The 26,375-nt window shown below is 36.5% G+C and overlaps 1 protein-coding gene across 1 annotated transcript; it reads right to left on the bottom strand.

Moving 5' to 3' along the window:
* Nucleotides 1-1,100: 1,100 nt before the first annotated feature.
* On the bottom strand, nucleotides 1,101-26,320 carry SYPL1 (synaptophysin like 1). Its single transcript, XM_082399902.1, has 5 exons — nucleotides 26,126-26,320; nucleotides 10,597-10,721; nucleotides 9,071-9,278; nucleotides 4,128-4,316; nucleotides 1,101-2,538 (listed from the first exon to the last, which is right to left on the bottom strand). Exons 1-5 carry the CDS (start codon nucleotides 26,192-26,194, stop codon nucleotides 2,404-2,406), a joined length of 726 nt encoding a protein of 241 aa, XP_082256028.1. The 5' UTR covers nucleotides 26,195-26,320; the 3' UTR covers nucleotides 1,101-2,403.
* Nucleotides 26,321-26,375: the final 55 nt, after the last annotated feature.

The following is a 26,375-nucleotide window of genomic DNA, read 5'->3' as shown; positions in this document are numbered from 1 at the left end:
AAAATGTTAACATCTGTTTTCTTTAGTGGTGGAGACTTGGTTATATACTATTTATTATACTTACCTATCTTAAATGCTACACAATTTTAAATTTTTAAATTAAATGTGAAACATAAAGTACATAACAAGCAACTAACCTTAACATTTACAGTAGGCTAAAAATTAAGTATCTTTATCCAAGTGACTTCAATTCACAAAAACATTAGTAATAACGCTGTTTACAAAAAATTCTTTGCAACCTATCATCTAGTAAGTCAAAGCTTTTATTGCTTCTGTCCTGGAAATTATCCTATAAATCACTTAACCCTGTAACGTTGACTCAAAATCAGAGAGTGAAAGGCAACAGAATCGACTCTTTCCTGGATCTACTGTGATCTCATTAGCTATTAACATTTAATGTCATTAACTTTATGTACATCTAACATCAACAGAAAAATATACATCAAAACATCTAGGACTCTGAGGAATATAAAGGGAGACCCATGTAATCCTGAAGCTCATCCTACCTCTCTGCCCAAGACCACCACCCTCCCCCCACCTTAGCTCTGTGGACTCAAGAATCTCTATCTTACATGCTATCAGAAGTTAGCAATCACAGGCAAAATTTATAAAGTAATGCTAAACACTGTTCCAAGGACTTTGCATTTATTAACTCACTTCAACCTCATAAATACTCTGTGAGGTGAGCATTCTTATTCCTGTTTTTCAGATAAGCAAACTGAGGCATACAGAGGGTAAGTAATTTGCCTAAAGTTAACGAGCTAGTAAGTGGTGAAGCCAAGATTCAAATTCAGGCAGTTTGGCTCCAGAGCATACACTCTTAATCAAGAATCTTTGCTGCCAATTGGACAGTGAATTAGAAAAGGGTTATCAGTAAAACTTAACCTGAAAGTTACAAATAAGCATTTTAAAAATGAGATTGAAAAAAAAAAAGGATAGAACCAGTGTCTCCAAAGCATTTTTTTAAATTTCTTGCCAAATATTAAAAAAAAAAAAAACTATTGTGATATTCTATTTCTTGCTTTGTAAATCAATTCCATTTTGCATTGCTCATGCCTTTAAGAGGAAGGTTCCTTTTTAATATAACAATCAGTGCACTCTTTCCTTTAACTTCTTTATTAAGCTGGTTGCAAAAAAGATATACATTCTCATATTGACAATTCTTGTCATGAACAAAAGCAACAAAAATAAGGCAATAGTAAGATGTGCTTCACATATAAACAATTATGTGGTAGTAGGAAATCTGGCCCTGTACAGCAAAAATATTAGGTAGCAAAATGTGAATAAGCCCTATATTCAGAAGATACCCAAATGTGTGAGCAAAGACAGCACACCCATAATAGAGCCCACTTAGGTTCCTTGTTTATTATGCATAATTCCTTAATTATCCATTTGTGAAATAAGAATAACATTAAGAAACATGAGATCCAAATGGCATTCGTTTTCACAATATCAATACTAAACTCAAAATAGCAACTTCATTGAATATAAATGTTAAATGTTTCAAAAGTAAAAGGCAACCTTAATTTTTTGTAACCCTATGAATAGAGTCTGCAAAAAAAGGTAGATTATTTTACTGTACTTACAAAGAGACGAGGCCTCAGCCTGCACTGAAGGAGTATGAGCAACAAAGGACAGCAAACAAATTATCATTAGGAGTAATGCCCGTACATATCAAAATATCTCCGTGAACCATGTTCTACTTATATAGCCAATCTATTAAATAACCAGCATAATGGAAGCTTACACCTCATGCGAGAGAATTACTAAATTAACTATACATCTATTAGAAATTTCTAAACCCCACTCCCAAAACAATTTTAATACACCTGTCAAGTACTGTAGGTCATTTAGAAAAACAGAAATAAAACATACATGCAGCCTTTGTATTAAAAATTTTTCATAACATATAAACAATGTTCAGATATAAACCATGAACTAAATGTTTTTTCTAAGTATGATTTATGTAATCAAGACTTTCTTAAACAAAGACAGGTCTTAGGAATATGATCTGTACAAACTTACAGTAGTGTATATTCCAAGAGATTTTCTTCCTATTATGATATAACAATATAACTCTTTTCTGAGTGAAGATATATGTTAAGGATTAAGGTGTAAACACTTTGGAAGGCAAACAACTTAGTGAAGAAATTACTGTTCATTTAAAAATGTGTATCATCTCATAATAGGCCCCAGAATTTTCAAATTCACATGTGAGAATACATTTACATCTTAAATTTCTAAGAAAGGCACAAGCTTTATGTAAAAAAGCAGCAAAATTTTAAACCCACCAATTTTTTGAAAAAGCCATTACTTTTATTAGAAACAAAAAATGCTTCTCAAGATGTTGGCAACAGGTCATAGTATAGACATCTATTTCAAACAGTGTACTTCTCCCTTCAATTATATTCCAGTTGGAGGAGGAATACCTCCTTGGCTATGGGAAGTAGAAGTATTTGAGGGACTGTGTAAGCTGGTCTCCTTGTACACAAACCATGCATTTCCTCCCCAAAGTATCATATTCAGAAAGCCAAAGATCTAAGAAAGAGAAAAATAAACATGAAAATCTAGTATAAAATTAAAATTTCATAACTATCTTTGTTTTCCTGTAAATATTTAATATCTACAGGCCGTATACCATTATTTCATTTAAAGTTTGAACTACACATAAAGTGGAATTAAAAAAGGAAGACTTTGCATTTCAATGCCAGATTTGGATACATAATGACTTATTCCCAATGAAATCTCTAAATTTGTAACATATAAAATCATGACTAAAAGATATCTTATTTTTGCATGCTCATTATTACAAGATGGGATTAAATTTGAGAAAAGTAACTAAAACCTTCCTTTTATTACTTTATATTTAGACTTCAGTGCTTCCAGGTGAAGAGGAACAACAGGAATCCATGGTTCCTTCTTTGGGAGGGCTTTTACTTTTCTCCCATCTGAATGGTTATAAACATCCTTTGTGCATCTTTTCCTATTTCCCTACTTTATCCCCCTACTACCATCTCCCTTACTTCCACAGCTGCAGCCAGAAGAGAAAAGGAGTCACAGAAGAACTTTACTTCACATCTTGCATTAGTCAACCTAAAAGAAATTAGCCTTCCTAGGTATAAATCTGACAAGACGAAAGTCTCAGAGATAAACAAACTGAAGATACCCTATTTTCAGTTTTTTATAAATACAAGAATAATAGTCACTTATGAGGTAAGAGTGAGGTAAAAAGCTTGAGCACTATCATATTACTGAAGGCCAACTGCTTTCTATCTTTTTGTATATTTGGATATAAAAACAACATTTCTGAAACTGTCCATCTCAGATCACTGTCAATATATATGCAAAAAAAAAAAAGACTTTTAGATTACAAAGTTATAAAACAAAAGTTTGGTCAAATTGCTTTATAAGGCAGGACTGACTTTATCCACTGGAAAAATATTTTCCTGAAAAGACATGAGACCTTCCTAAAAATAATACCCTTGTTATATTAATAATATATCTATATTTGGATAAAATAACAGACAAAGTAATATTTAAATTTAAATAGACCAAAATTTTAGGATTTTTTACGGAACTCTAAAAGTATTTTTTTCATACACCCAGAGCAAATCAGATTAGAGAAGGGGCTTACTTTAAAGTCAGATCTGGTTCAAACCTTGGCTTTGCCAACTTACTAGTTGCGTCACCTTGGGTGAATTAACATACGAGCTACATTTCTTCCCAGTTGTAAAATGAAGACAGTAATACCACTTTCCACATTCCTCTCAGAATTGTTGGATAACTTAAATAACATATGAGTGTAATGACCTTAGCACACAGTCTTAGTAAATGTTAGTGACTATTATTAGTGCCTTTTGGGTCAAAGTCTTGCCTAATCAATGTTAATGAAAAGAAAGACTCAACCATGATCTTGTTCAAACCTGTTTACAAGTAATAATTTTCTTTACAAACTTTTTTTTGTTGTTATAAAGGTAAAGACTATATGATAACTAGGATTCTGATAAGGCTGGTAAAAATAAAATACATTCATCCAGAGATTTATTAAAAACTACTGTTTTCTTAAATCACTAATAAGGTTTTTCTAGTAAGTGAAATAACATATTTTATAAACACTGTATACTTACCACAGATACATTTAGGGATCCCATACTAGTCACAGAGCCAAAATGACATATCACGTCTGGTTGTTTACAAGGCAGAAGTTCCTGGACAATATTGGGACCGGTAGCTGTTTTAATATCTGTAAGAGCTTTAGCCCAGGCCGAAGTGCTCACCAACCACAAAAAAGTGGCAACAAGAGTAACAACAAAGTCCTAAAGCAAAAATAAGTATGAATTAATAATGAACAGTTAATTTAAAGATACTAAATTTCAAATCCATGATGAAGGAATTGAGATCACAATGAACCCTATGGCACTGAGAAATGGCCTTTATGACATACTTCATAAAAAAGGCGACAGTCAACACAGCAAACATTGCTGTTTACTATTGCCAGCCCAGTGCCTGAGATACAACAGTAAACAAGACTTAGTTATCTCCTAAGGAGTCAGATTTTCACATGGAGAAATCAAAGTTTTACACAGCCCTCACCACAACTTATCTAAGCCTCTCCCTCTCAGGATCATATATTGGATCCTGTTATCACTAATAACTGTATACCTCCATCATCTCTGTTTTAATCACCCCCTCTCCAATATCACCTCTCTCTTTCTAGCTTACTCCCTCTGGCACCCCAACCTCAAAAATCCTTTGACCTCACTGAGACCTACAATCTGATCTTCATTTCCCTCTTTAATTTATATTCTGAGGTCTTTCATTATAATCTCTTACATATACTCTCAATTCCCTTACCCTTCACCTGCTTCCTCATACTGTTCTGGAAAACCTCTAACTTTAGTTAAATCTACCTCTAATAATGAAATGGTGAAAAGCACACATCCTGGATGACTTGTCTCTTTTTAAATTCATGACCACAAAATTTTAAGAATAAGCATTATATTAAGAAAGGGACAACAAAAAAAATCTCTCAAGACACCCTGTCACTACCAGTTTTCTAAGAAAGTCTTTGCCACTTATTACATTCCAAGAATAGGACCGAAGTTTTTAATATTTTGGATAATCTTTTACTGAACTAATAAGATAAAGAAAGAAAAAAATTTATTTTCCTTAATCTATTCTGCTGGGGAACTAGAATTCTGTCAACTAGTACAGACTACAAAGATCTAAGTAACATTTTTTTAAAGTATGCATTTGGATAGTGTAAAGAGTAAGTTCCACCTCATTTGGTCTTCCTTTAAATTAACAACCAAAGTGGGAACAATATAAAATTTGTATCTTTTAATGTTATGTATTCTAAGCATTCAGATATGCTCAAGACTATGAGTTCTTACATATCTGCAGCAAAAATCTCTCCAAGCTCAGAAATGGGTTTTGGAGCTTATCACAGAATTGTTTTGTTTTTTAAATAAATCTGGTTAGTTTTAAATTACTTTTGCCAACGAACTTTTAGTCATTTATGTCGGATAAATACCAGTGGTCATGTATGAGATATAGAAACTGTGATATATATAGCTTGTCCACTGGGTCAAGATGGCACTGAATAAATGCCTTGTAATTAGAGAACCAAAACAATGACTAATTTTACAAGCATGGTGGTACAATGTATTTGCATTTTGCATTTGAGCTCCCCACTGCTACTGGCCCTCTTAAAAAATGTATATCAAAGAGAAAAGAATAGAGACATTATAGCTTAAATATTTTGCACTGTGGGAGTACTCCCCTTCTTGCTGCTGTACTCTGCTGTACTTTGTGCTGCAGGTAAACATCTTCTAAGCACTTGCTAGAAATACAATGCCTTTTGAAGAACTGATAATTAGTATGAGGTTATCACATGTTAAACAAGTTCTCTCTGGGCTAAAGTTCATAGTTCTCACCAACAGATGTCAAATCCTCTTAATTTTTAGGTTTCTTCCTTCCAAATTCCTAATTAAAAATACACTGTTTTTTTCTGATTATGCTCTTTATGCCCATGTCGTTGATGGCTTAAGGCATGACATTCTTATATTTCAAAAGCAGGTACTTTTCTGAAAATGATGCACGAAGTAATCTTAGGGTGAGGGGAAGTGGGAGAAATGTGGGCCTCTGAAGACAGTCTGTGTGACTCAGGACTCTAGTTAGTTCTGGAGTTATGCAATGCACAACCTGCCTGTGACAGCCCTAGTACTACCAATAAGTTAGGATATGATTCATAACAGAGCTTATGATTTGGGATACCCTATCTTTGTTTAGTTTCATTTTATGGTATTTCTGATCCTCCACATGGCCTAGAACCCTTAAGCTCCTCCTACTTACCACAAAAAAGTGCTACATTTACTTAAAAACTAAAGTTGATTTTAAAATGTCACAGTTGAAATTCTCCTAGAAATACATTAGCAGAGAATTGAGAACATTGATAAAAGAGCATACCCTCATTAACAAATAGTACTTAAAAAAAAAATCCATGTCATATTTGGCTATAGTTAAAAATTTAGGTATCACCCAAAAACATTTTTTTTACATTTATACAGTTAAATTAAAAGTAGAATCCAAAATTTAATTTAGAGGCTGGACTTTTACAAATAAGAACTATCCACCATACATTATACCAACAAAAAAACAACTTACGGAACTAATTCTGGATTATTACTCTATATGACCACTAATTGATCACTCTGAGGTGGAAAATTACTTTTGACTTTCTGAATGATACAACTAGATCAGTTTTATAGTTTTATTAGACAGAAAAACCCTCTACAAAAATAGACCTGAATGCTGCTTTAAAAAGTATCATATTTTTAGGGCTTCCCTGATGGCACAGGGGTTAAGAATCCACCTGCCAATGCAGGGGACACACGTTTGGGCGCTGGTTCGGGAAGATCCCACAAGCTGCGGAGCAACGAAGCCCGTGCACCACAACTACTGAGCCTGTGCTCTAGAGCCCATGCGCCACAACTACTGAGCCTGCATGCCACGACTACTGAAGCCTGCGCGCCTAGAGCCCGTGCTCCGCAACAAGAGAAGCCACCGCAATGAGAAGCCCGCGCACCGCAACAAAGAGTAGCCCCCGCTCGCCACAACTAGAAAAAGCCCACGTGCAGCAAGAAAGACCCAAGGCAGTCAAAATAAATAAATAAATAAATAAATTTATTTTTTAAAAAGTGTCATATTTTTAAAGCTTACTAAACAAAATACAAGAAATAAAAGGCTCATTGCTAGATTTAACTTAAATTTGTTGGGATAATGACAAACTGGCAAGAAATGTCTTCATTTGGAATTTAAACTATAAAGAATTTTAACAAAATATAATAACTATATGATCACCATAGTTTTTTTTAAATAAGGCTTGTAAAGTTCACAGAAGTTATAGATTACTGATACATAATTTCTGTTGATTAGGCACTGCAAATTAAAAACGTTGTTGTCGGGGCTTACCTGGTGGCACAGTGGTTGAGAATCCGCCTGCCAATGTAGGGGACACGGGTTTCAGCCCTGGTCCAGGAAGATCCCACATGCTGCAGAGCAACTAAGCCCGTGCGCCACAACTACTGAAGCCCGCGCACCTAGAGCCCGTGCTCCACAACAAAAGAAGCCACCGCAATGAGAAGCCCGCGCACCGCAACGAAGAGTAGCCCCCGCTCGCAACTAGAGAAAGCCCGCGCACAGCAACAAAGACCCAATGCAGCCAAAAATAAATAAAATAAAATAAATTAAAAGAAAAAAAAGGTGATGTCTATCTTTTTGAAAGGCACCTAACAACCAAGAAATATTTTATGAAAACGTCAGGTTTGAGAATTTCTTCTCAGATATATGAAATGGAATAAATGTGAAGGGTAAAATATTGTTTTATTCCTTACTTACCATCTGCATTCTTATGATCCAGGCAGCAAAAATTAAAAATAAGTAAATAAATAAAACCTGTTATTTAATAATTTGGCCTACCCTTTAAAGTAACTTCACAAATAATAAGCAGATGTCAGTGGTCAGTGTTTTCTCAGGATATAAATGACCAGTATCACGAAAACACCTCTGTTGTCCCTTCAAGTCAGTAACACTAATACTGACTTTGTAGTTATTCTTTGGTAGTGGAGGTCCAGTTTAAAACCACAGCTTATCTCTGGATTTGCCACCAATAATCCAGGGCAATTTTACTAACTAAGTCTCAGAGATTATTTTTATATCTAGCTCAGTAGACCCTGAAGCCAAAAAAGGTATCAGGACTTCAAATCCAAATCCTTTGTTGCCATGTTAAAGATTCAAAATTAGCTCATGAATGCCACTAATGTCAAATTCTATAATTCTTACAGAATTACCTGGGTCAGATTGTAAATTAAAGAATTTAAGAATACAGACCAGGAGTCAGCAAACTTTTCCTGAAAAGGGCCAGACAGTAAATATTTTTGATCTCTGTCACAATGACTTAACTCTGACACTACACCATGAAAGCAGTCATAGACTATCTGTAAATTATTTGGGTATAGCTCTGTTCCAAAAAACCTTTATTTGAAAAAAAACCCCAAAAACAATGAGTCAGATTTAACTTGTGTGCCATAGTTTGTGGATTTCTGATATAGACTATTAAGTTGAATTAAGGCATAAAGGGGGTCTCTTTGAGAAAAGAGAAAAAAGATAAGAAATAGGATCACAGTTACGGGACTACTAGCATGGTCAGCAATTCTTCGAATCAAAGGCATTAATTTCTACTTAATTTCTCTGCTACTTGCAACCTAATATGCTCTATCACATATTTGAGTTCTTTCCAGGTTAAAACAGAGTTAGAAACAAACAAACAAACCTCTGTACTCTAGAGAGTACAGAGAAAGTGCTGCAAACAGGCTACAAGAATTGGGTTAAACATGACAAGGAGAGCAAGCTCAACCTCTTGGCAAACACAGGTCAAAACACAATGAAACTGGTTTATGCCAAGAACTTTTTTTTCCAGTGTAAGAAAATCCATATTTAAATTCAAATATAATGTATACTTATATCTTATATAAATTATTTTTTTTATAAAAAGAAAGTGATTACTTACAACCATGGGAAGTTTTCGACTATCACGATACAGGTTCATGTAACCAACATAGAGCAGAAGAGCAGCAATGCAGTACAGGAAGACAAAGACTGCAAAAGTAACATAGAATTGTGCAGAAGAAGAGTAATCTCCAATAAGGACATAACTTTTCCAATCTACATGACACACATTTACACCTTGAGGTGGCTGAAATGATGCTTCATTCAACCTATTAAAAAAAAAAGTCTCAAATAAATTTATGAATTACTTGGACTCTTCCAACAGAGACAGAAATACATCTTCTGTATTTCTAATACAGAAGTATTAGAAAGGCAGAATATTGAAATAACATTTCAAAAAAATACTCCCCAAATATATTAAAACATTTTCCTTTTAAAAAAATGAAAAATTCAAATATTTAAGTAAATTAAAATTTTCATAAGAAATGTACATAAATCATAAATTATACCTCATAACTGGTTTATGATAGACTGAATATAGACTGAATTAAACACTTTCACACCCAGATACTATCTTCCTGTAATAAAAACTTAGCAGATTAAGAGCACTGTTACAAAATGGTTTACAATTTGAGACATGATATTCCATTCTAGGAGGGAGAGTCTGTGGGACTAGCACCAGGAGAATCAGTTGTAATGATTCACATTTTAACTCTGCATTAATTAGCTGCTAACTCCACAAAGTCTTTAATTTTCCCTATCCATAAATCACAAAAGCACTTATCACCAAAGAGGCTGTAACCGTTCCTTGTACTGGAATTTTATAAGAGAAGGATTGAGAGATGGAGAGGAAATGACTGATTACCAAGCACTTGCTATCTGACATATCTTTAATGTAAGATTTTATTTAATCATCAAAGCAACCTTAGAAGATTTAAATTTATTGAACAGAAAAATTGAGTCCTGGAGAGGTCAAGTAAGCAGTTAGTAAGTGGAAGAAGATTCACACCCTGACTTAAACACAGGATACACCCAATAAACCTTTTAATGAATACTGAGGTCAAACAGAACTTACAAACAAAATAGTCATAAAATAAATATTCAGAAAATAAAGTTTTATGCTAGTGAAAGAAACACAAGGAGCTCTTCACTTTATATAAATACATGTCTTAAAGCTATATAATGCACATTATTATTTAGTAATTGCAAATACATGAGAAATTTGGATTTTTCATAAGTTGTGTTTGCTTCCACAACATGGCCTCTCAAACTAAGGTGACAGAGCAGGCTTGTTTTGTTTTGAAATTTCCAATCCACTGTGGGATGACAGAATAAAAGTGTCAAGGCAACATCATATGAAAGTTTCTAAATGCTTACTGTCATTTTCTGTATTTATTTCATCACAGTCCAGGAGAATAGTCTGCAGACAGGTACTGGTCCCACGCACCACACTTTCAATAGCAATGATCACTACTTACAAATGAGCATGCAATTAAAAAATTTCTACCCCCCAAGATCAGTAAGTTGTTGGAAATTTTAATGAGTCAAAAAGAGTTGTTAAGCCATAAAAACAAACAAATAACTCACCTGAATGGATAACCAAAAGTAGCTGTAATCGTTTTATTGTCAGAAGGTTTAGTTTGACAAGCCACTTGAATTTCTGTTTTGCCCTTAAAACCTCCACAGGTGGCAAAAGCAAAGACAGAAGCAATCTACACAAAGTGAGACCAAAAAAGAAAAGAAGCATTACTGTACCCAAACATAGGTCATTAAAATTTTAAATATAGTGATTATTAAAAATTGGCTCGCTAACATTCTTAGAATTCTTATTTACAAATTAAGATTGTGAAAATTATTTAAAAATTTATTTGCAACTCTCAACAAATGTGATTTTATTTTCCCCTGAGTATAATATAGAAACTGGTATAACAGCCCATATAACAATACATTTTAACACACCATTGTAAAGCAATTATACTCCAATAAAGAAGTTAAAAAAAAAATACATTTGCTCATATTACAGTGTACCCACTAAATATTAGTAGGAAATTCAGAGGAAGTCTTATTTATTAGTATCAAAATCAAAAGGGGGTAAATTGGAGGTATTTTATTTGGAACCTAAGGGTAACTAAAAAGCCAAGTGACTACAAGCAAAGAAGAGATCTTATTTCATGAGCTTATAAGGCCTCACTTGCAGGTATTTCGAGGTCTCAAAAAGTAGTTGCAAATTTGTTTTCCTGATCATAAATATGCTTAAAGAAATGTAACGGTGTTTTCTCAAATGCTAACCAAACAGGAAAAAAACTGAAAGTATCCTAAATATTGACAGGGAATCAAATATACTGTAATTCATTTCCACAAGGGAACATTATGCAGTCATTAAAATGTTGGGAAATATCTAATGATAAAGAAAATGGTTCAATACATATAAAGTTTGTTTAAGCAATGCGTTGTGCATGAGTCTACATCTATGCATACACACACAACAAAAACTAAAAAGTCTATGCATCAAAATTTTAAGTGGTCACCTCTGAACAGAAGACAAAAGATAATTCCTTTTTCTATTTGTATCTTACGAATTTTCTACAAAACAAAACAAACAAAAAACCCAGATACAGTGTAGTGACCAAGAGCTCAATCCTCCAGCAAATGCTGATGGCTCTATTTATAAAATATATTTGGAATTTGATCACTTTTTACCACCACCATCACAACATCCTGATCAAAACCACTATTATCTCTTGCCTGAATGAATTATATGGTAACAGCCTTCGAAACTGATGCTCCTACTTCTGTCCCTGCCCCTGCTTCAGTCTATTGTCAACACATCAGCCAGCGTCATCTTTTAAAAATATAAGGCAGAAAACTTTATTGTCTGCTCAAAAGTCTCCAATGGCTTCTGAGTTCTCTCCAAATAAAATCAATGTTCATATAATGGTCTAGAAGATCCTTTCCTCCTTTAACATTTCTCATCTCACGTTGCTACTTTTTCCCTTGCCAAATCTCTTTACACAAATGGTCTCCCTGCTATTCCTTAAAGACATGGGATAAACTCCTTCAGAACCTTTGCACTGAACTATTCCCTCTGCCTGGAATACATGGCTAACTTCCTACTTCACAGCTCCCTGTTCCAATGTGACCTTATCAGAGAGGCCAGGCCTTTCCCTAACCTCACTACGTTAAATAACAAACAGCGCCCCTCCCACCCCACACTATCTATTCTCTTTATTTGTACTGCTCTATTTTTCCTCCATTGTAATTACCAGTGCCTGACAGTACTTCATTATTTGTTTGCCCACTTTCCTCTAGGATGTAAACTCAAAGAGGGCAGGAACTTTGTTTTGCTCAAGGTCACAGACATCCAGCAAATAGATAAAATTCAGTACAGGTCTGGTATCAAAGCCTATACTGTTGAACACTGACATAATGCCTCCCATGGATTAATCCAGGACCTTGAATCAGACTATAATCAGGATCATAACCATCCACGAAATTTTTTTTCCATGAAGAAGAGATATATGAAAAGGAATCTGGTTATAGATATGAAGAGTTTGGTATAATGTCCGCGCATAGTTTGGAATCTTCCATTAAAAGAGTTAAAAAATAAAGAAAGAAGAATAGATACTCTCTTAGCATAAATGTGCATGAATACACAGAGTGAAAACAGAAGGCCAGGAAATGAGTCTTGGGTATATATCCACGTTTAGAATTAGAAAAAAGAAACAGGATACACAAATTGAATCAATGGAATAAAGAGGCCAGAAATAGATTTGTGTGTATAGACAAATTATATCTAACAGAGCTGGCATTGCAGGGCACTAAGGAAAAGAGAATGGTGGTTTTAAAGATGTGACCACAAACTCCTTGATACTCCTCCCCTCAAGAGGTGGAGATTAATTTCCCCCCCCTCAAATGTGGATAGGACACAGTGACTTGCTTCTAGTGAACAGAATATGGTAGAAGGACTGGGATGTCCTTTCTGAGGTAAGGTAATAGAGACTACAGCTTCTGTCTTCATTTCTCACTCCCTTGAATCACCTGCTCTGGGGGAAGCCAGCTGCCATGTTGGGAGGATACTCAGGCAACTTACAGACTCATGTGGTAAGGAACCGAGGACTACCATCAACCATGTGAGGGACCTTGAAAGTATACTGTCTGAGGCTTGCCAACAGTCATATTAGTGAACTAGAGGGGGGCCTGAGATGACTGCAACCCAAGCCAACCTCCTGGGAGACCCTGAGCTGCAACAACTCAGCTAAGCCACTCCCAGATTCCTGACCCACAGAAACTGTGAGATAATAAACTGTCTATAGTTTTAAGTGCTAAGCTTGGGGTAATTTGTTATTTGAAATAGATAACTAACACAAGGAAGGACGGTCCAGGTGGGCTAAAGTCTTAAATGTAAAAAGTGAGTCTAAAAATTATGAAGACAATGTAAAAGAAAACTTGTGATCACAGAGAAGGGAAGAATTTCTTAAGAAAAAAAAAAGCTAACCATACAGATTGTTAAATTCAACTACAGAAAAAGGGTTTTTTTAAAAATCAAAAGTCAGCTTCTGAATGTAAAACAAGCTATAAACTAGGAGAAAGTATTTGCAATAATGTCACAAACGATTAGTATCTATGTATACAGACCTAAGAGAGACTCTTGCTCATGCATACTACATGATGTGCACAAGAATGTTCACAGTAACATTGTTTATAATATCAAAATATGGGGAGGGGAAGCAACAGGAAAGTAGATAAAATATATTGATATACAGTACTTACAATGGGAAGTTACATAACAATGAAAATGTACAAACTACAGCTACCTACTTCAACAAGGATGAATTGTAGAAACCTAACGCTGAGTGGGGAAAAAAAAAAAGTTGCCTAAGACTACACGGGGGTATTCCCTGGTGGCGCAGTGGTTAAGAATCCGCCTGCCAATGCAGGCGACACGGGTTCGAGCCCTGGTCCGGGGAGATTCCACATGCCGTGGAGCAACTAAGCCCGTGCGCCACAACTACTGAGCCTGCACTCTAGAGCTCACGAGCCACAACTACTGAGCCCGCGAGCCACAACTACTGAAGCCCGCGCACCTAGAGCCCAAGCTCCACAACAAGAGAAGCCACGCAATGAGAAGCCTGTGCACCGCAACGAAAGAGTAGCCCCTCCTCGCTGCAACTAGAGAAAGCCCGCGTGCAGCAACGAAGATCCAACGCAGCCAAAAATAAATAAATTTATATTAAAAAAAAAAAAAGGTTACACAGGGTATAATGCCATTCTTTTAAAAGCTCTGTTCACTTATCTACATCACTCCTGCCACTGTCTTTGTTCAGGCCCTCACCATTTTTCCCTGGGACTAACCCAGCAGACTCCTCCTTTCACTTTTAAAGTCATTCCCAAAACCATTCATCTTTTACTGTGGGCTTTAGAGCTGCAGTGTCCAGTAAGGTGCCATAAGCCACATGTGGCTACTGAGCACTTTAAAAATGGCTAGTCTGAAATGAGATGGCTGTAAGTGTAAAATATACCATGGTTTATGAAGATTTAGTATGAAAAAAAGAATGTAAAATATCTCATCAATAATTGTTTATACTACTTGTTGAAACAATAACATTTTGGATATATTGGGTTAAGTAAAATGTATTACTAAAATTAATTTCGCCTGTTTCTTTTCACTCTTTTAGTGTGGCCAGTAAGATGCTTAAAGTTACTGTATGGCTGCCATCTGTAGTTTGCACTGTGTTTCTATCGGACAGAGCTGTTTAGAGTGATGTCACACTGATATGAAATAAAAATCTGGTCATGTCACCCCCATTTGAAGAGATTTCCTCAATGGCTTTCCAGATCTAAATTTAAGGGAAAAAAAAATTTTTTTTAGGCCCAAACTTCTTAATTTGGCATAAGAGGCAGAGCTCAGGTAGCCTCAACTTTATCCTTCTAGATTTATATGCTATACTCCCTGCCAGGTCCTGTACAACTCTGTCACACTGCACTATATACTGTACTTACTGTTCCTGAAACACACCAAGGATTTATGTCTTGGATATGTGTGTTTATCCTGCCAGGATTCCCCACCTCTGCCCCCACCCTGGTTCTCCAACAAGCTCATCCTTTAAGGCCCTGACCAGTTCCTTGTGGTGGTACTATTCTGTCTCCTGGGCTGAATAGATAGACTTGAGTTCACTACTTCTATTATAGGCATTTTTCTTGTGTATCTTGCCTTATTAAAAAAACAAAACAAAAACCCAAAAGCAAAAATGATAAAAACTAGTTTCCCATTTAACACAAAAATTAGTATATAAATGGCATACTGTACCACAGCTTATTGCTTTTAAGACTACTGCCTTTATCTCTCCCTTGGCAGACTGTCATGTCTTTGCATTTGCTTTTATTCAGGATTTTCAGTGCCTACCTAGCAGGCCTGACATACACCAAGTGCTCACTAAATAACTGCTTAATTAAAGGAAAAAAAAATCAATTTCCAAAAATGTACAAATAAAACCATATTTCAAGTCTTACATACTCATTATTTCAAGCTTGTCTTTTTGTTATGAGGATAAATAAATGTCATGTTTGCCATTTTGGTCTTTATCTTATGGGAAAAAAGGGACAAGGTACACACTTTTTACTAAATGAAGTACAAACAATCTGAGGGTAAACTATCCAACCATCTCACCTCTCCCTATACTGCACTAGTACTGATTTCGATGAGAAGTTATATACTGGCAGCCCATGGGTGAAACCTGGCCAGAAGACAGATTTGTGGTTTTCCCAGTGTTCATGAAAAATGTGAATTTGTTGTCAATATTTTTGTATCAGCATGCTGCACATAAAAATTTGGATTTCCTGTGTGGGTGTGTATAAAGATATGCCAGTATCAGACCTATATCCCCATAAGGCAACAATCACATGGAAATGAGTGACAGATGATGCCTAAGACAGGGTATGTGCTTTCCAGACTGCTGTCACTCTCTATTGTCTCTACAACCCTCAGGATGCGTGTTAGTTACCAGTAATCAATGAACTTCTATTCTTTTTTCTCCCAAACACTTGTTTCACTCATTTACTTTATGAGGGGTTCCTATCAGCACTTCAGTTCGTACTTCTAGTCTAAAATGAGGTGTTCTAGTATGCTGATTTATATTTCCTTGCCACTTATGAAACTAATTCCCCCTTCTCTCTCTATCCCATAAAGAATGACTGAAACTGCTGATATGAAATTCCACCTGTAGAGTAACTAGTAAGAATCCAGGGACAGGATGACAGCAAGCTTCTTTTCAGGTCAAAAGGTTCCATATTCATTATGACAGCCTCAAGTTCTACTTATCTCTCTGCCCAATGGACCCACATTAGTGACACGACAGATGCCTCACTAATTTAGATACCTAGAATATCTATACTCTATATCTAATATCTGGTCCTCTAGAATACTACTCTCTAAAATAGACTGGAGTACTCATCTAACTGGTGTACAAGAAGAAAATATGTCTATTTATGTCTACTTTTAGACTTAAACAAGGAAATAAAGCTTTATTAAAATTAATATACTGCTGAAACCCATGCTGGGTCTGTATGTCAGAGAGTCAGATGTCAGGGCAGTATGTTGGGTATTCTGAAGGTAAGGAAGTCCCGTAACAGGGAAGGACAGACAGTGATACCTTCACTTATTCTTCCACTTTTAGAGTTCATGTAATAATGTGAGTGTGCCTGGCTAAGTGTCTTTATGGAATAAATTATCTACTTTTAACCAAACTAACCTTCACAAAATGGACTGGTGGCTTAAAAATGTCTTCACAGAAACTACTGAGTGATAATACAAAACCTCATGTCCAAAAGAGAAAACAGAAGCATTAATATTCTATATGAGCTGCATTCATGAGCCACATTACAAGGTAAAAACAGATTCTACTTAATCAGATCAGAAGTTGGCAAAAAAAGAAAAAGAAAAAGAAAAAGAAAGAAAAAGAAAAGAAAAAGAAATTATTAGACAAATATCTGAAATAAGGATTTTTTAAAATTTGAAATATGAATGAAATTTACCCTGAGTGTATATAAATATGCCTTAAGATAATGACATAGTAAAACATGCATCTAAGTTATAGATGCATACTAGGGCTTTGTGTATAGACTCTTACAGTGACAGAGTCAGCCAGAGTCCCAGTCCTACTTCCTATTCCCAGACCCTGCTCAGCTCACAGGGTTCTACTGGGGAACACTGGTACTCATCTAATTTATGGGTATCTTTCACATGTTTCTAGTTGCAGGGTCCTCACTGCTATTTAATCTCATGATTAATCTGTTCAGGAAAACGATATAATTGAAATCTTCAGAAATATTAATAGATCGAAAAGTATATTGCATATGAGGGTTTATGTGCCAAATCAAATGCATGCTGTCTTACTAAATCAAATGATCATTCAGTACTTAAATGAACTATCATAGCATGTTTGCCTTTACAATTAGTCAGATTAGAATGCCTTGAGCCAAGGTATTGATTTTTCTAAATCAAAGTCTGAAGCATTTACCAAAGATATTCATTTTAAAAACATTTTGTTATTGATGTTAATATTTCAGTTTATTCCCACTGTGCACTAAGCAGTGAAGTCAGTTTCAAAGTTCTTCAATTTCACTCTTCTATTATTTCCCTCTGCTTGGAAAGTACAATCATAGAAAGTTCTAAATAGCCTTCTAGTACAGTTCCAAACCCTTAAGAATTTGGACCATGAGAAGTAAACTTGAGTTCCTGCTGAAATAAATAGCTAGAAGATTTTTTGCTAGCTCAATTATTACTGTTGAAAACATCTTTATGTCACCTTTATTCTTAAACAATTGTTAACCTGAGTATGGAACTAGAAATCTCTGAGGAACCTAAATATACTTATTTTAAAATCGTTTCAGACAGTTCTATTATTTTTATGTCTTTTGGAGCGAATCAATATTCCGATTGTTGATCTGGATGGCTGTCTTGAAGTGAGTCTGTCACTTCACGGAAAACTGATAGTATTTGTTGCCACTGATATAATTTGAGCTTTTAAGCAAACATTAGTTTTCTTCATGTATTTTAGGATATTTGACATAAGCTCAACTTGAGAGTATGTTATTTCCCCCTTTCCCATCCTGGTCTAGTGGTTTTATAAGTCATCTCCCTGCCCAGTAGTTTTTTGGTCATTTCTACCAGGCCTTCTTAATCCCCTACTCCAGCGGTCCCCAACCTTTTTGGCACCAGGGACCGGTTTCGTGGCAGACAATTTTTCCCCGGACGGGGGTGGGATGTGTGTGTGTGGGGGATGATGGCTCAGGTGGCAATGCAAGCGACGGGGAGTGGAAGATGAAGCTTCGCTCGCCCACCCACCGCTCACCTCCGGCTGGGGTTGGGGACCCCTGCCCTACTCCACAAATACCTTATCTTATGATGGGACCGCAAACTACCAACATAGGAGAATATTCCAGTTAACACAAATCCAGACCTTAAGCAGGTAGGTTGATTCAGGTCTTTGTTAGGGGGCTATTTCTCTCTCTCTCCACTTCTTTAAGTACTCCACTCCATGGAAATTATAAAGCCAAACAATAGGTTGAAGCTTTTTCTCAGATTTATTTCCCAGATCCAGGAACAGTCCTTCTCCCACCCATATTTCCATTCCATTGCTGGTCCCCAATGATGTTTATCCTGTATTAGAAAAGCAATTCTCAATGTGTGGTCTGTGGACCCCAGGGAATACCCAAGACTCTTTCAAGGAGTCCATGAGGTCAAAAATATTTTTACAATATTATTACAACATTATTTGCTTTTTACACTACGTTGACATTTGCGCTGATTTGCACAAAAGCATTGGTGGGTAAAACTGCTGGGCTTTAGTAAGATCAGCAAAAGCATCAAACTATTATTTCACTGCCATGCATTTGCAGTTAAAGAAAAAAAGGCAGTTTTACTTAAGAATGTCTTTGATGAAGCAGAAAAATTGTTACTTTTATTAAATCCTGACACTTGAGTCTTCTTAATATTCTGTGTGATGAAGTAGGATGTGCAAATACTTTTATTACTGAAAAGACAACCTACAGACTGGGAGAAAATATTTCCAAACGATGCAACCGACAAGGGGCTTAATTTCCAAAATATACAAACAGCTCATACAACAAAACAACAAACAACCCAATCAAAAAATGGACCGAAGACCTAAATAGACACTTCTCCAAAGAAGACATACAGATGGCTGATAGGCACATGACAAGACGCTCACGCTAATTATCAGGGAACCTCAAATCAAAAGGACAATGACGTATCACCTCACACCAGTCAGAACAGCAGTCATCAAAAAGTCTACAAATAATAAATGCTGGGGAGGGCGTGGAGAAAAGGGAACCCTCCTACATTGTTGTGGGAATGTAGACTGGTGCAGCCACTATGGAAAACAGTATGGAGGTTCCTTAAAAAACTAAACATAGAGTTGCCATATGATCTAGCAAATCCACTCCTGGGCATATATTGGAGAAAACTAATTTGAAAAGATACGTGTACCCGAATGTTCATAGCAGCACCATTTACAATAGCCAAGACATGGAATCAACCTGAATGTCCATCAACAGATGAATGGATAAAGAAGATGTGGTATATAAATACAATGGAATACTACTCAGCCATAAAAAAGAATGAAATAATGCAATCTGCAGCAACATGGATGGATCTAGAGATGATCATATTAAATGAAGTCCGAAAGAGAAAGATAAATATCATAAGATATCACTTACATGTGGAATCTGAAATATGATACAAATGAACTTATTCACAAAACAAAAAAAAGACTCACAGACATATAAAACAAACTTATGGTTACCAAAGGGGAAAATAGGGGGGTGGGGTATAGGAGTTTGGGATTAGCAGATACACACTTTTATATATAAAATAGATAAACAACAAGGTCCTACTGTATAGCACAGGGAACTATAATATCCTGTAATAAACCATAATGGAAAAGAATATGAAAAAGTATACATATATATGTATGTATAACTGAATCACTTTGCTGTACACCAGAAACTAACACAACATTGTAAATCATCCATACTTCAAAGCAAACAAACGAACCAAAAAACCCCACTTTTATGGCATACTTAAATACAATGGTTGTCTGCAGGGAAAGCATTTAAACAACTGAGTTGTTTGCTGAACTAGTCACTTTTTTCGTTAAATACTATGTTTACTTGAAAAAATAACTAATAAACAAAATATAGTTATTCGGACTTGCATATTTGTCAGATCTTTTTCTTGAAAAAGATGAGCCTTTCACTTCAAGGAAAACCAGCAGCATTTGTTGCCATTAATGTAATCAAACTTTCAAGTGATTAATTATTGTTATTTAAAAAAATTTTTTTTAAATGTCTCAGCTTAAATTTCTAACATGGTAAGTATCAATCGATACAACCCCATAAACAAAAGCTCTTTGAGGCACTCAATATTTAGGAGTATAAAGGGGTTCTCAGACCAAAGTGTTTGAGAACCACTGTATTAAAGCATTTTCCCTTTAATGTTTTATCAGAGATTGCTATTTGTATGTGTGAAGTGAGTGTGTATGTGTATATATGTACATTCCAAAACCACTGACAACATATATATATATACAGTCTATGAAAAAAACATCTAGTATATCCCATGAGAGGGTTCAAGGCAAACACTAAGAGGATTCCAGGTAGAAGAAACAGACAGCAAAGGCATAGTGGTAAGTCAGTAAGTCTATTACAAGTTTTACATGTATATAGAGTCCTAGTAGGCACAAAATGCCATTTGAAATCCTTTTTTCCCTTTCTACAATAGGGGAGAAAAGTGAACACAAATGGCAAGGTTAAGAGAAAGATAAGTTTCTTAAAAGGTAGTCTGTGCCATAGACTGATAGCCTAAAAATTTAAGTATTAAGCAAATGGATGAAACAAACATCATTCTGAGTATGCCTCATCCCCTATACTCTGTAATATCATTTGTATTTTCTAGGCTGCTCCTCTGTGCTATATTATAACCACAAAATTAGAATAAAACATGGTCCCTGTTTGTAAAAATCCTATAATCTACTTGGGATGACTAAACTTTTAGAGTATTTTAGATAAACTAGTACATATTTCTGAAAGCTTGCTTTTTAAACAAATTGATATATGTAATGCTCAAACAGTTATGGGTTTTCTTCTCATCGTTTTTCATACTAATTTTCCTGGATAATAATTTACCCCAAAGTAATGTTTTTAAATGTTCTTTTGAATTTGCTCATTAATTATAAGTATAAAATCAGAAAAAAAAATTCAAACTTGATAAATGAATCAAGAAAACCCTACTTGTTTTTAACTCCTCCTAAGATCCTGTTATAAACATGCATGTAACAAGAAAAAAATTACTTCAGGTACCTTATGTTTTTCTTTCTTAAGCCTGAAATTTTGGGTAATCTTTTCATTAATTCATTAAAAGACCAATCAGAAACACAAAGGTAAGTTACTGAAAAGACTAAGAACAGACTGTTTGAGTCCAGGATGTAGTAATCACAACCATGGGATCTGAGTACATTACTTAATTTCTCTAAGCCTCAGTAACATGGAGATGACAACGGTAACATGTAATATAGAGATAACAACCCTCATAGGTTGTCAGAAAATTAAATGAGAAAATACAGGTAAAGCCCTAGAACATATACTGAACTCAATAAATATCTCCTGTTAACACTGAGAGTAAACTTGGCCAGTACAAAAATATTCATAATTCTAAAATTCAACCTAATTAGTCTATAATTCCTTTATATACTCCCAAACAGTATCCCTTCCACAATTTTGTGTGTGTAGAATTAGGAAAGCATATTACTTAGATTTATTTAGAGCTAAACATTTGACCAGTGTTCACCCTAAGTAGCAAGAAAGTCCAAAACACAGTGTTCAATATTAAAAGGAGATAAAATCATTTTAATGAAAAACTTTAATCTAAATACTAGTGATAACTGACTACAAAGTAAGATCCAAATTAAAATTTACTAGAAAAATATTAAATAATTGAAAAAGCTGCTTTGATAACATTAACCCTTGCCTTTTACTTCTGTGTTCAACTCCTACACATGGGGCATCTAATCTCACCTAAATTTTATCTTGTTACCTTGACAGGCTGCTAAAAGCAGGAAAACACGCAAACAAATGAAAAGTCTACAATATACCATTTCTAAAGTTTAACATATGTAAACGAGACCTTAGGGATCTTGAAGGACCGGAAGATATGTTAGTCATAAAGGCTCAAATTGTATCCACTGTCTGGATCTAGTCTTCCTAGAAACACAGCATTTCAGTTCTGAAGAACCTACTAAGAACTGTTCAAATACATTCTCATCATTCACATATTTATAACTCAGTCATTCCAACAGCCCTGTGAAGTATTGCTATTCCCACATAAGTACAACAAAAATTCAACCTTTACTGAGTACTTACTACACAAACAGAGCTAAGGCAATGTCACTGCCAGGCACTGTAACTAAGGGCCAGAAGTAGATTAAAGTAGATTATATATATATATATATATATATATATATATATATATATATATATATATATATATATAAGCATGGTGGCTACAGTTTAGAAGCAAAATAGAAATGCTTCTGCTTTGGTGACTGTATTTTTATTCTGTCAATAAATATTTATTGGGTACTTGCCTTCATGTCTATGAGGCCTTCATATTTGTGACCCCTTGAAAGTTACATATTATCAGGTTATATCTTAGTCTAACATCTTCTAGAAAATTGCTAAAGGCAAGCTGATTTGGGGAATTATTCTTGTAGTTACATGGATAGTAAGCAGCCTTTATCTAGATTTTAAATTTGTTTGTAAACGTATTTATTGACTATTTTTAGAGGTAACACATACATCTCAATCAACACCTTATGAAACTTGAACAATTCATTCAAAACACATTTAAAAATTCCTACTATGGGCCTTTCTCCTCTAGAACCTTGTCTTATGCCTCTCTGCCTCTGTTTTAAACCTTCTATTCACAAGTCTCTTCTCTACAGCGCACACACACATTCAATCATTCCCATCTTTAAAATAGGTTACCACCCAATCTCTCCCATCTTCACAGTCAAACAGTGGTCTACTCTCACTGTCCTCTCTTTCACCATACATCCATTCAGCCTACTACCATCTGGTTTCTGATTTTACCGAAACTGCTCTTACTAAAGCCTCTTGATTACCAAAATCAAGGGATGCATTTTAGTAATTATTTTTCTTAACCTATTGCACCTAATATTGCTGAGTACTCTTTTCTTGAAATATCTCTAATAGTGATGCTACAATGTTATTTCTCTCCATCTTCCTAACAATACCTTTTTCCTTTGCTGCCAAATACCTGCTGAATCTCCAGCCCATACTTGTCTTTTAAACTCTAGATCCATGTATCTAACTGCCTACAGGATACCTCCACTTAAATGCTCTAAAGAGACCACAAACTCAATCATTCAAAACCTTACTGACCTTCCACCAAAAATCTGCTGCTTCTCCTTAGTGATCTGTCTTAGATAGATGTGCCACTAATCCGAGTCAGAAATATGGCAGTCATCTTACAGCCCTCCCTTTTCTTCACCCTACAAATATATTCTAATTTCTAAACCTCTCTTTTCTAGTCCCACTGCAATTAGTTTTAGGCCTTCATTATGTTTCAAACAACAGATTTCCCTTTCTTCAATTATGGCCTTTCCTCTCCAATTCATCCCGCACAATGCTGACAAAATAAAAATTTCTAAAAGGCAAATCTAATTATATTATTCACGTGTTTATTTACTCTTGAATGAGTGAATCCACCCTACATGGTAGGAATTCTGGGCTTAGATGGAAGCTGTACGATGAACAACCCAAAATTCTGTACCTGCACATATGCATTTTCTTAAGGAAAGGGCCCAGATTATCAAAGGTTAACCCAAAGGATTAAGAACCACTGGCCCATAGGATAAACCTCCAAACTATTCTGCAAGCCCTTTGAAACCTTTCAGAATCATCTCAAACCACATCCTCCCTCCCGGTATACGTTCCAGTCAACCCCAATTACTTTTAAATTCGCAAATAGGGTTATGCTGCTTCAACTTCTCACACCACCGAGCGTTAAGATTCTCTTTGCCTGGAAAGCCACTCCCCAACCATTCCCCAAGTGAACAAGTACTCATCCTTCAAGTGTTCTTCCATCTATGAAATTCTCTCTAGCACCTCCAAGCAATCGATTTCTCCTTCCTTTCACCTACTACACTTTGCCTATACCTTTATTATAGTATTGGCCATATGGCATATTCATATTTGTTTTCATGTCTTTCTTATTAGGTCATGAGGAAAAGACCATGTTTTATTCACATGGTCTAGTGCTAGTGCTTAGCTCAGCACCTGTATATAATACACACTCAAATATTTGTTGAATAAATATTCTCTACACCATGAACGAATACTCTTTTCATACGATTCTCTTGTGTAATAGTAAGTTGTTCAAACTGAAAGTAGTATTTCCTTAAGCTTAAAAAGGACATTTTTCAAAATATGTCAGACCTATGATCACTAATAAACTTATCACTGTTTTAAAATATTAAGGAAAATATTAAGAAAAAAATTAAGTCTACATTTAAAAAAATTGACGAATAATAATATAAGCATAAATATAAACAACTGCCTCTTCATTTACTTAAGTGATATTTTAAGTTAATTATAAATTTAATTATAATCCTCAATGATATTAAACTACTAGGCATAATAAGACTTTTTCTTAAACCTGATATTTGATTAGCTCAGTTAAATGTGTTTTTCCTCCTGCAATTTAAAATTTTTATATACTCAAATAAGAATCTTCTTTATATTTAATCTGGATTTAGTCTTAACAGAACCCTAAATATATACATTTAGGTGTCTTTAAAGTAAACATTTGTGTGAAATTACCACTATTTCAGCTTTCAGAAAACACCAAGTAAAACTTTGGGGGAAAAGTAGGAACCCTTGGGTGCGGGAAGGAAATCAGATTGAGCACCCATTAGAGAATCTGAGTTTCTGTGTTACTTTAAAAAACATCCTCGGCAGGTTATTTAAAACAGAAAATCCTAAGTTCTTACTCTTCACCACTTTATCACTAACATACAGGGTTGAAGAGTTACGGATGTAAATGCTGCTGGCTAAACAAGCAACTCGCCTGCACGCTGGACAGATGCCAGCTGCCTATAAATACGGGCCTGAAAACCACCACTGGAATATGTCCTAGGCCACGAACTCCGAAGGCACTGTGCAGTGCCTGGTGTATTCACCAACTCCTCCAAAGTGACTGATCATCACCAAGGTCGAAGTAATAAATCTGCTTTGATGCTAATGACTGAGAGTGTTCCCAGGGAAGGACTAAGAGCTGACTGCAGGATGTTGCTGGGAAATACCTAAAACAAACTGGATGGCGATTCCTAACTCGTGTTTCAGTCGACCGGACTAACAACGCATTTTGCTTAGACCTTCTCCCCTACTCCGCCGACCCCCGCCCGCTTCCCTGACCCACAGTTTATTTTTATCCATTTTTAACTTGGGGCCAATCTTAAAAGCAAATTAAGACCCGAGAACTCGTCAGATCACTTGGGGAAGGCACACCAGCTTTCGACGGAGCGCGGCCTCCAGTCCGCACGGGGCAGAAATGCACGGGCTCTACCGGAGGCGCAGAGGCAGCGCCGGCCGGGGTGCTACTCCGGCCCGCCGGGTTTCGGTTAGACCGCAAGAGGAAGTTTTCTCTTCCCTTGCGGGAAGCAGTGAAGCCAAAGAGAAATTTGAACCACCACTCCCCGAGGGACACCCAGAGGTGAGCTTCGGTGTGGGAGGGCGGCTCCGCGTGGGACGGAGGCAGCCAAGGGACTCGTGATTTGACGCCGACCGCGGCGTCCCCGCCCCGCGCGGGCCCAGGCCGCGGCCTCCCGTCCCCTCCTCGCGCTTCCAGTCCCGTCCGGTCCCGTCTCGGGGACGACGGCGGCTTCGCTCCCCCGCGCGGAGCGAGCCGCGCCCCGGCTCCCAGAGCCCCCAGCCTCCCCGCCGAGGGCGCCGGCCGGGCCGGAACCGGAGCGGGAGCGGCGGCACGACTCCCCGCCCGGGGGGCGCGGGCTGCACTCACCCACTCGAGGACCTTGATGAAGCCGAGCGGCTCCTTGAGCGGGTTGAGGTTGAGCTGGAAGGAGGACATCCTCTGAGGGAAGGAGGGAAAGAGAGTCAGGACGGCGGGGCGGAGGAGAAGGGGGACCGACAAGACAGAGCTGCCCGGCCGCGAGAAAGGGCAAGCGGGGCGGGCTCCCGGAGGCGGGCCTGGGAGGCCGCGGGGCGGGGCGGGGCGGCGGCGGTTGAGCCGCACGCCGAGGCGCTGGGGC

The sequence above is a fragment of the Balaenoptera borealis genome (assembly GCF_965194805.1).
Source record: "Balaenoptera borealis genome assembly, chromosome: 7".
NCBI lineage: Eukaryota > Metazoa > Chordata > Mammalia > Artiodactyla > Balaenopteridae > Balaenoptera > Balaenoptera borealis.
The sequence above is the reverse complement of the archived record's forward strand: the minus strand, read 5'-3'. Positions and strand labels throughout refer to the sequence as shown.

What these genes read in the sequence shown, in the direction of transcription:
- SYPL1 (XM_082399902.1), bottom strand. Translation starts at nt 26,194, where the DNA reads ATGTCCTCCTTCCAGCTCAACCTCAACCCGCTCAAGGAGCCGCTCGGC. An exon ending in TCATCAAGGTCCTCGAGTGG is followed by an intron (nt 10,722 to 26,125) that starts GTGAGTGCAGCC and finishes CACTTTGTGTAG; the next exon opens with ATTGCTTCTGTCTTTGCTTT. An exon ending in GATCCCTAAATGTATCTGTG is followed by an intron (nt 2,539 to 4,127) that starts GTAAGTATACAG and finishes TCTCTTTCTTAG; the next exon opens with ATCTTTGGCTTTCTGAATAT.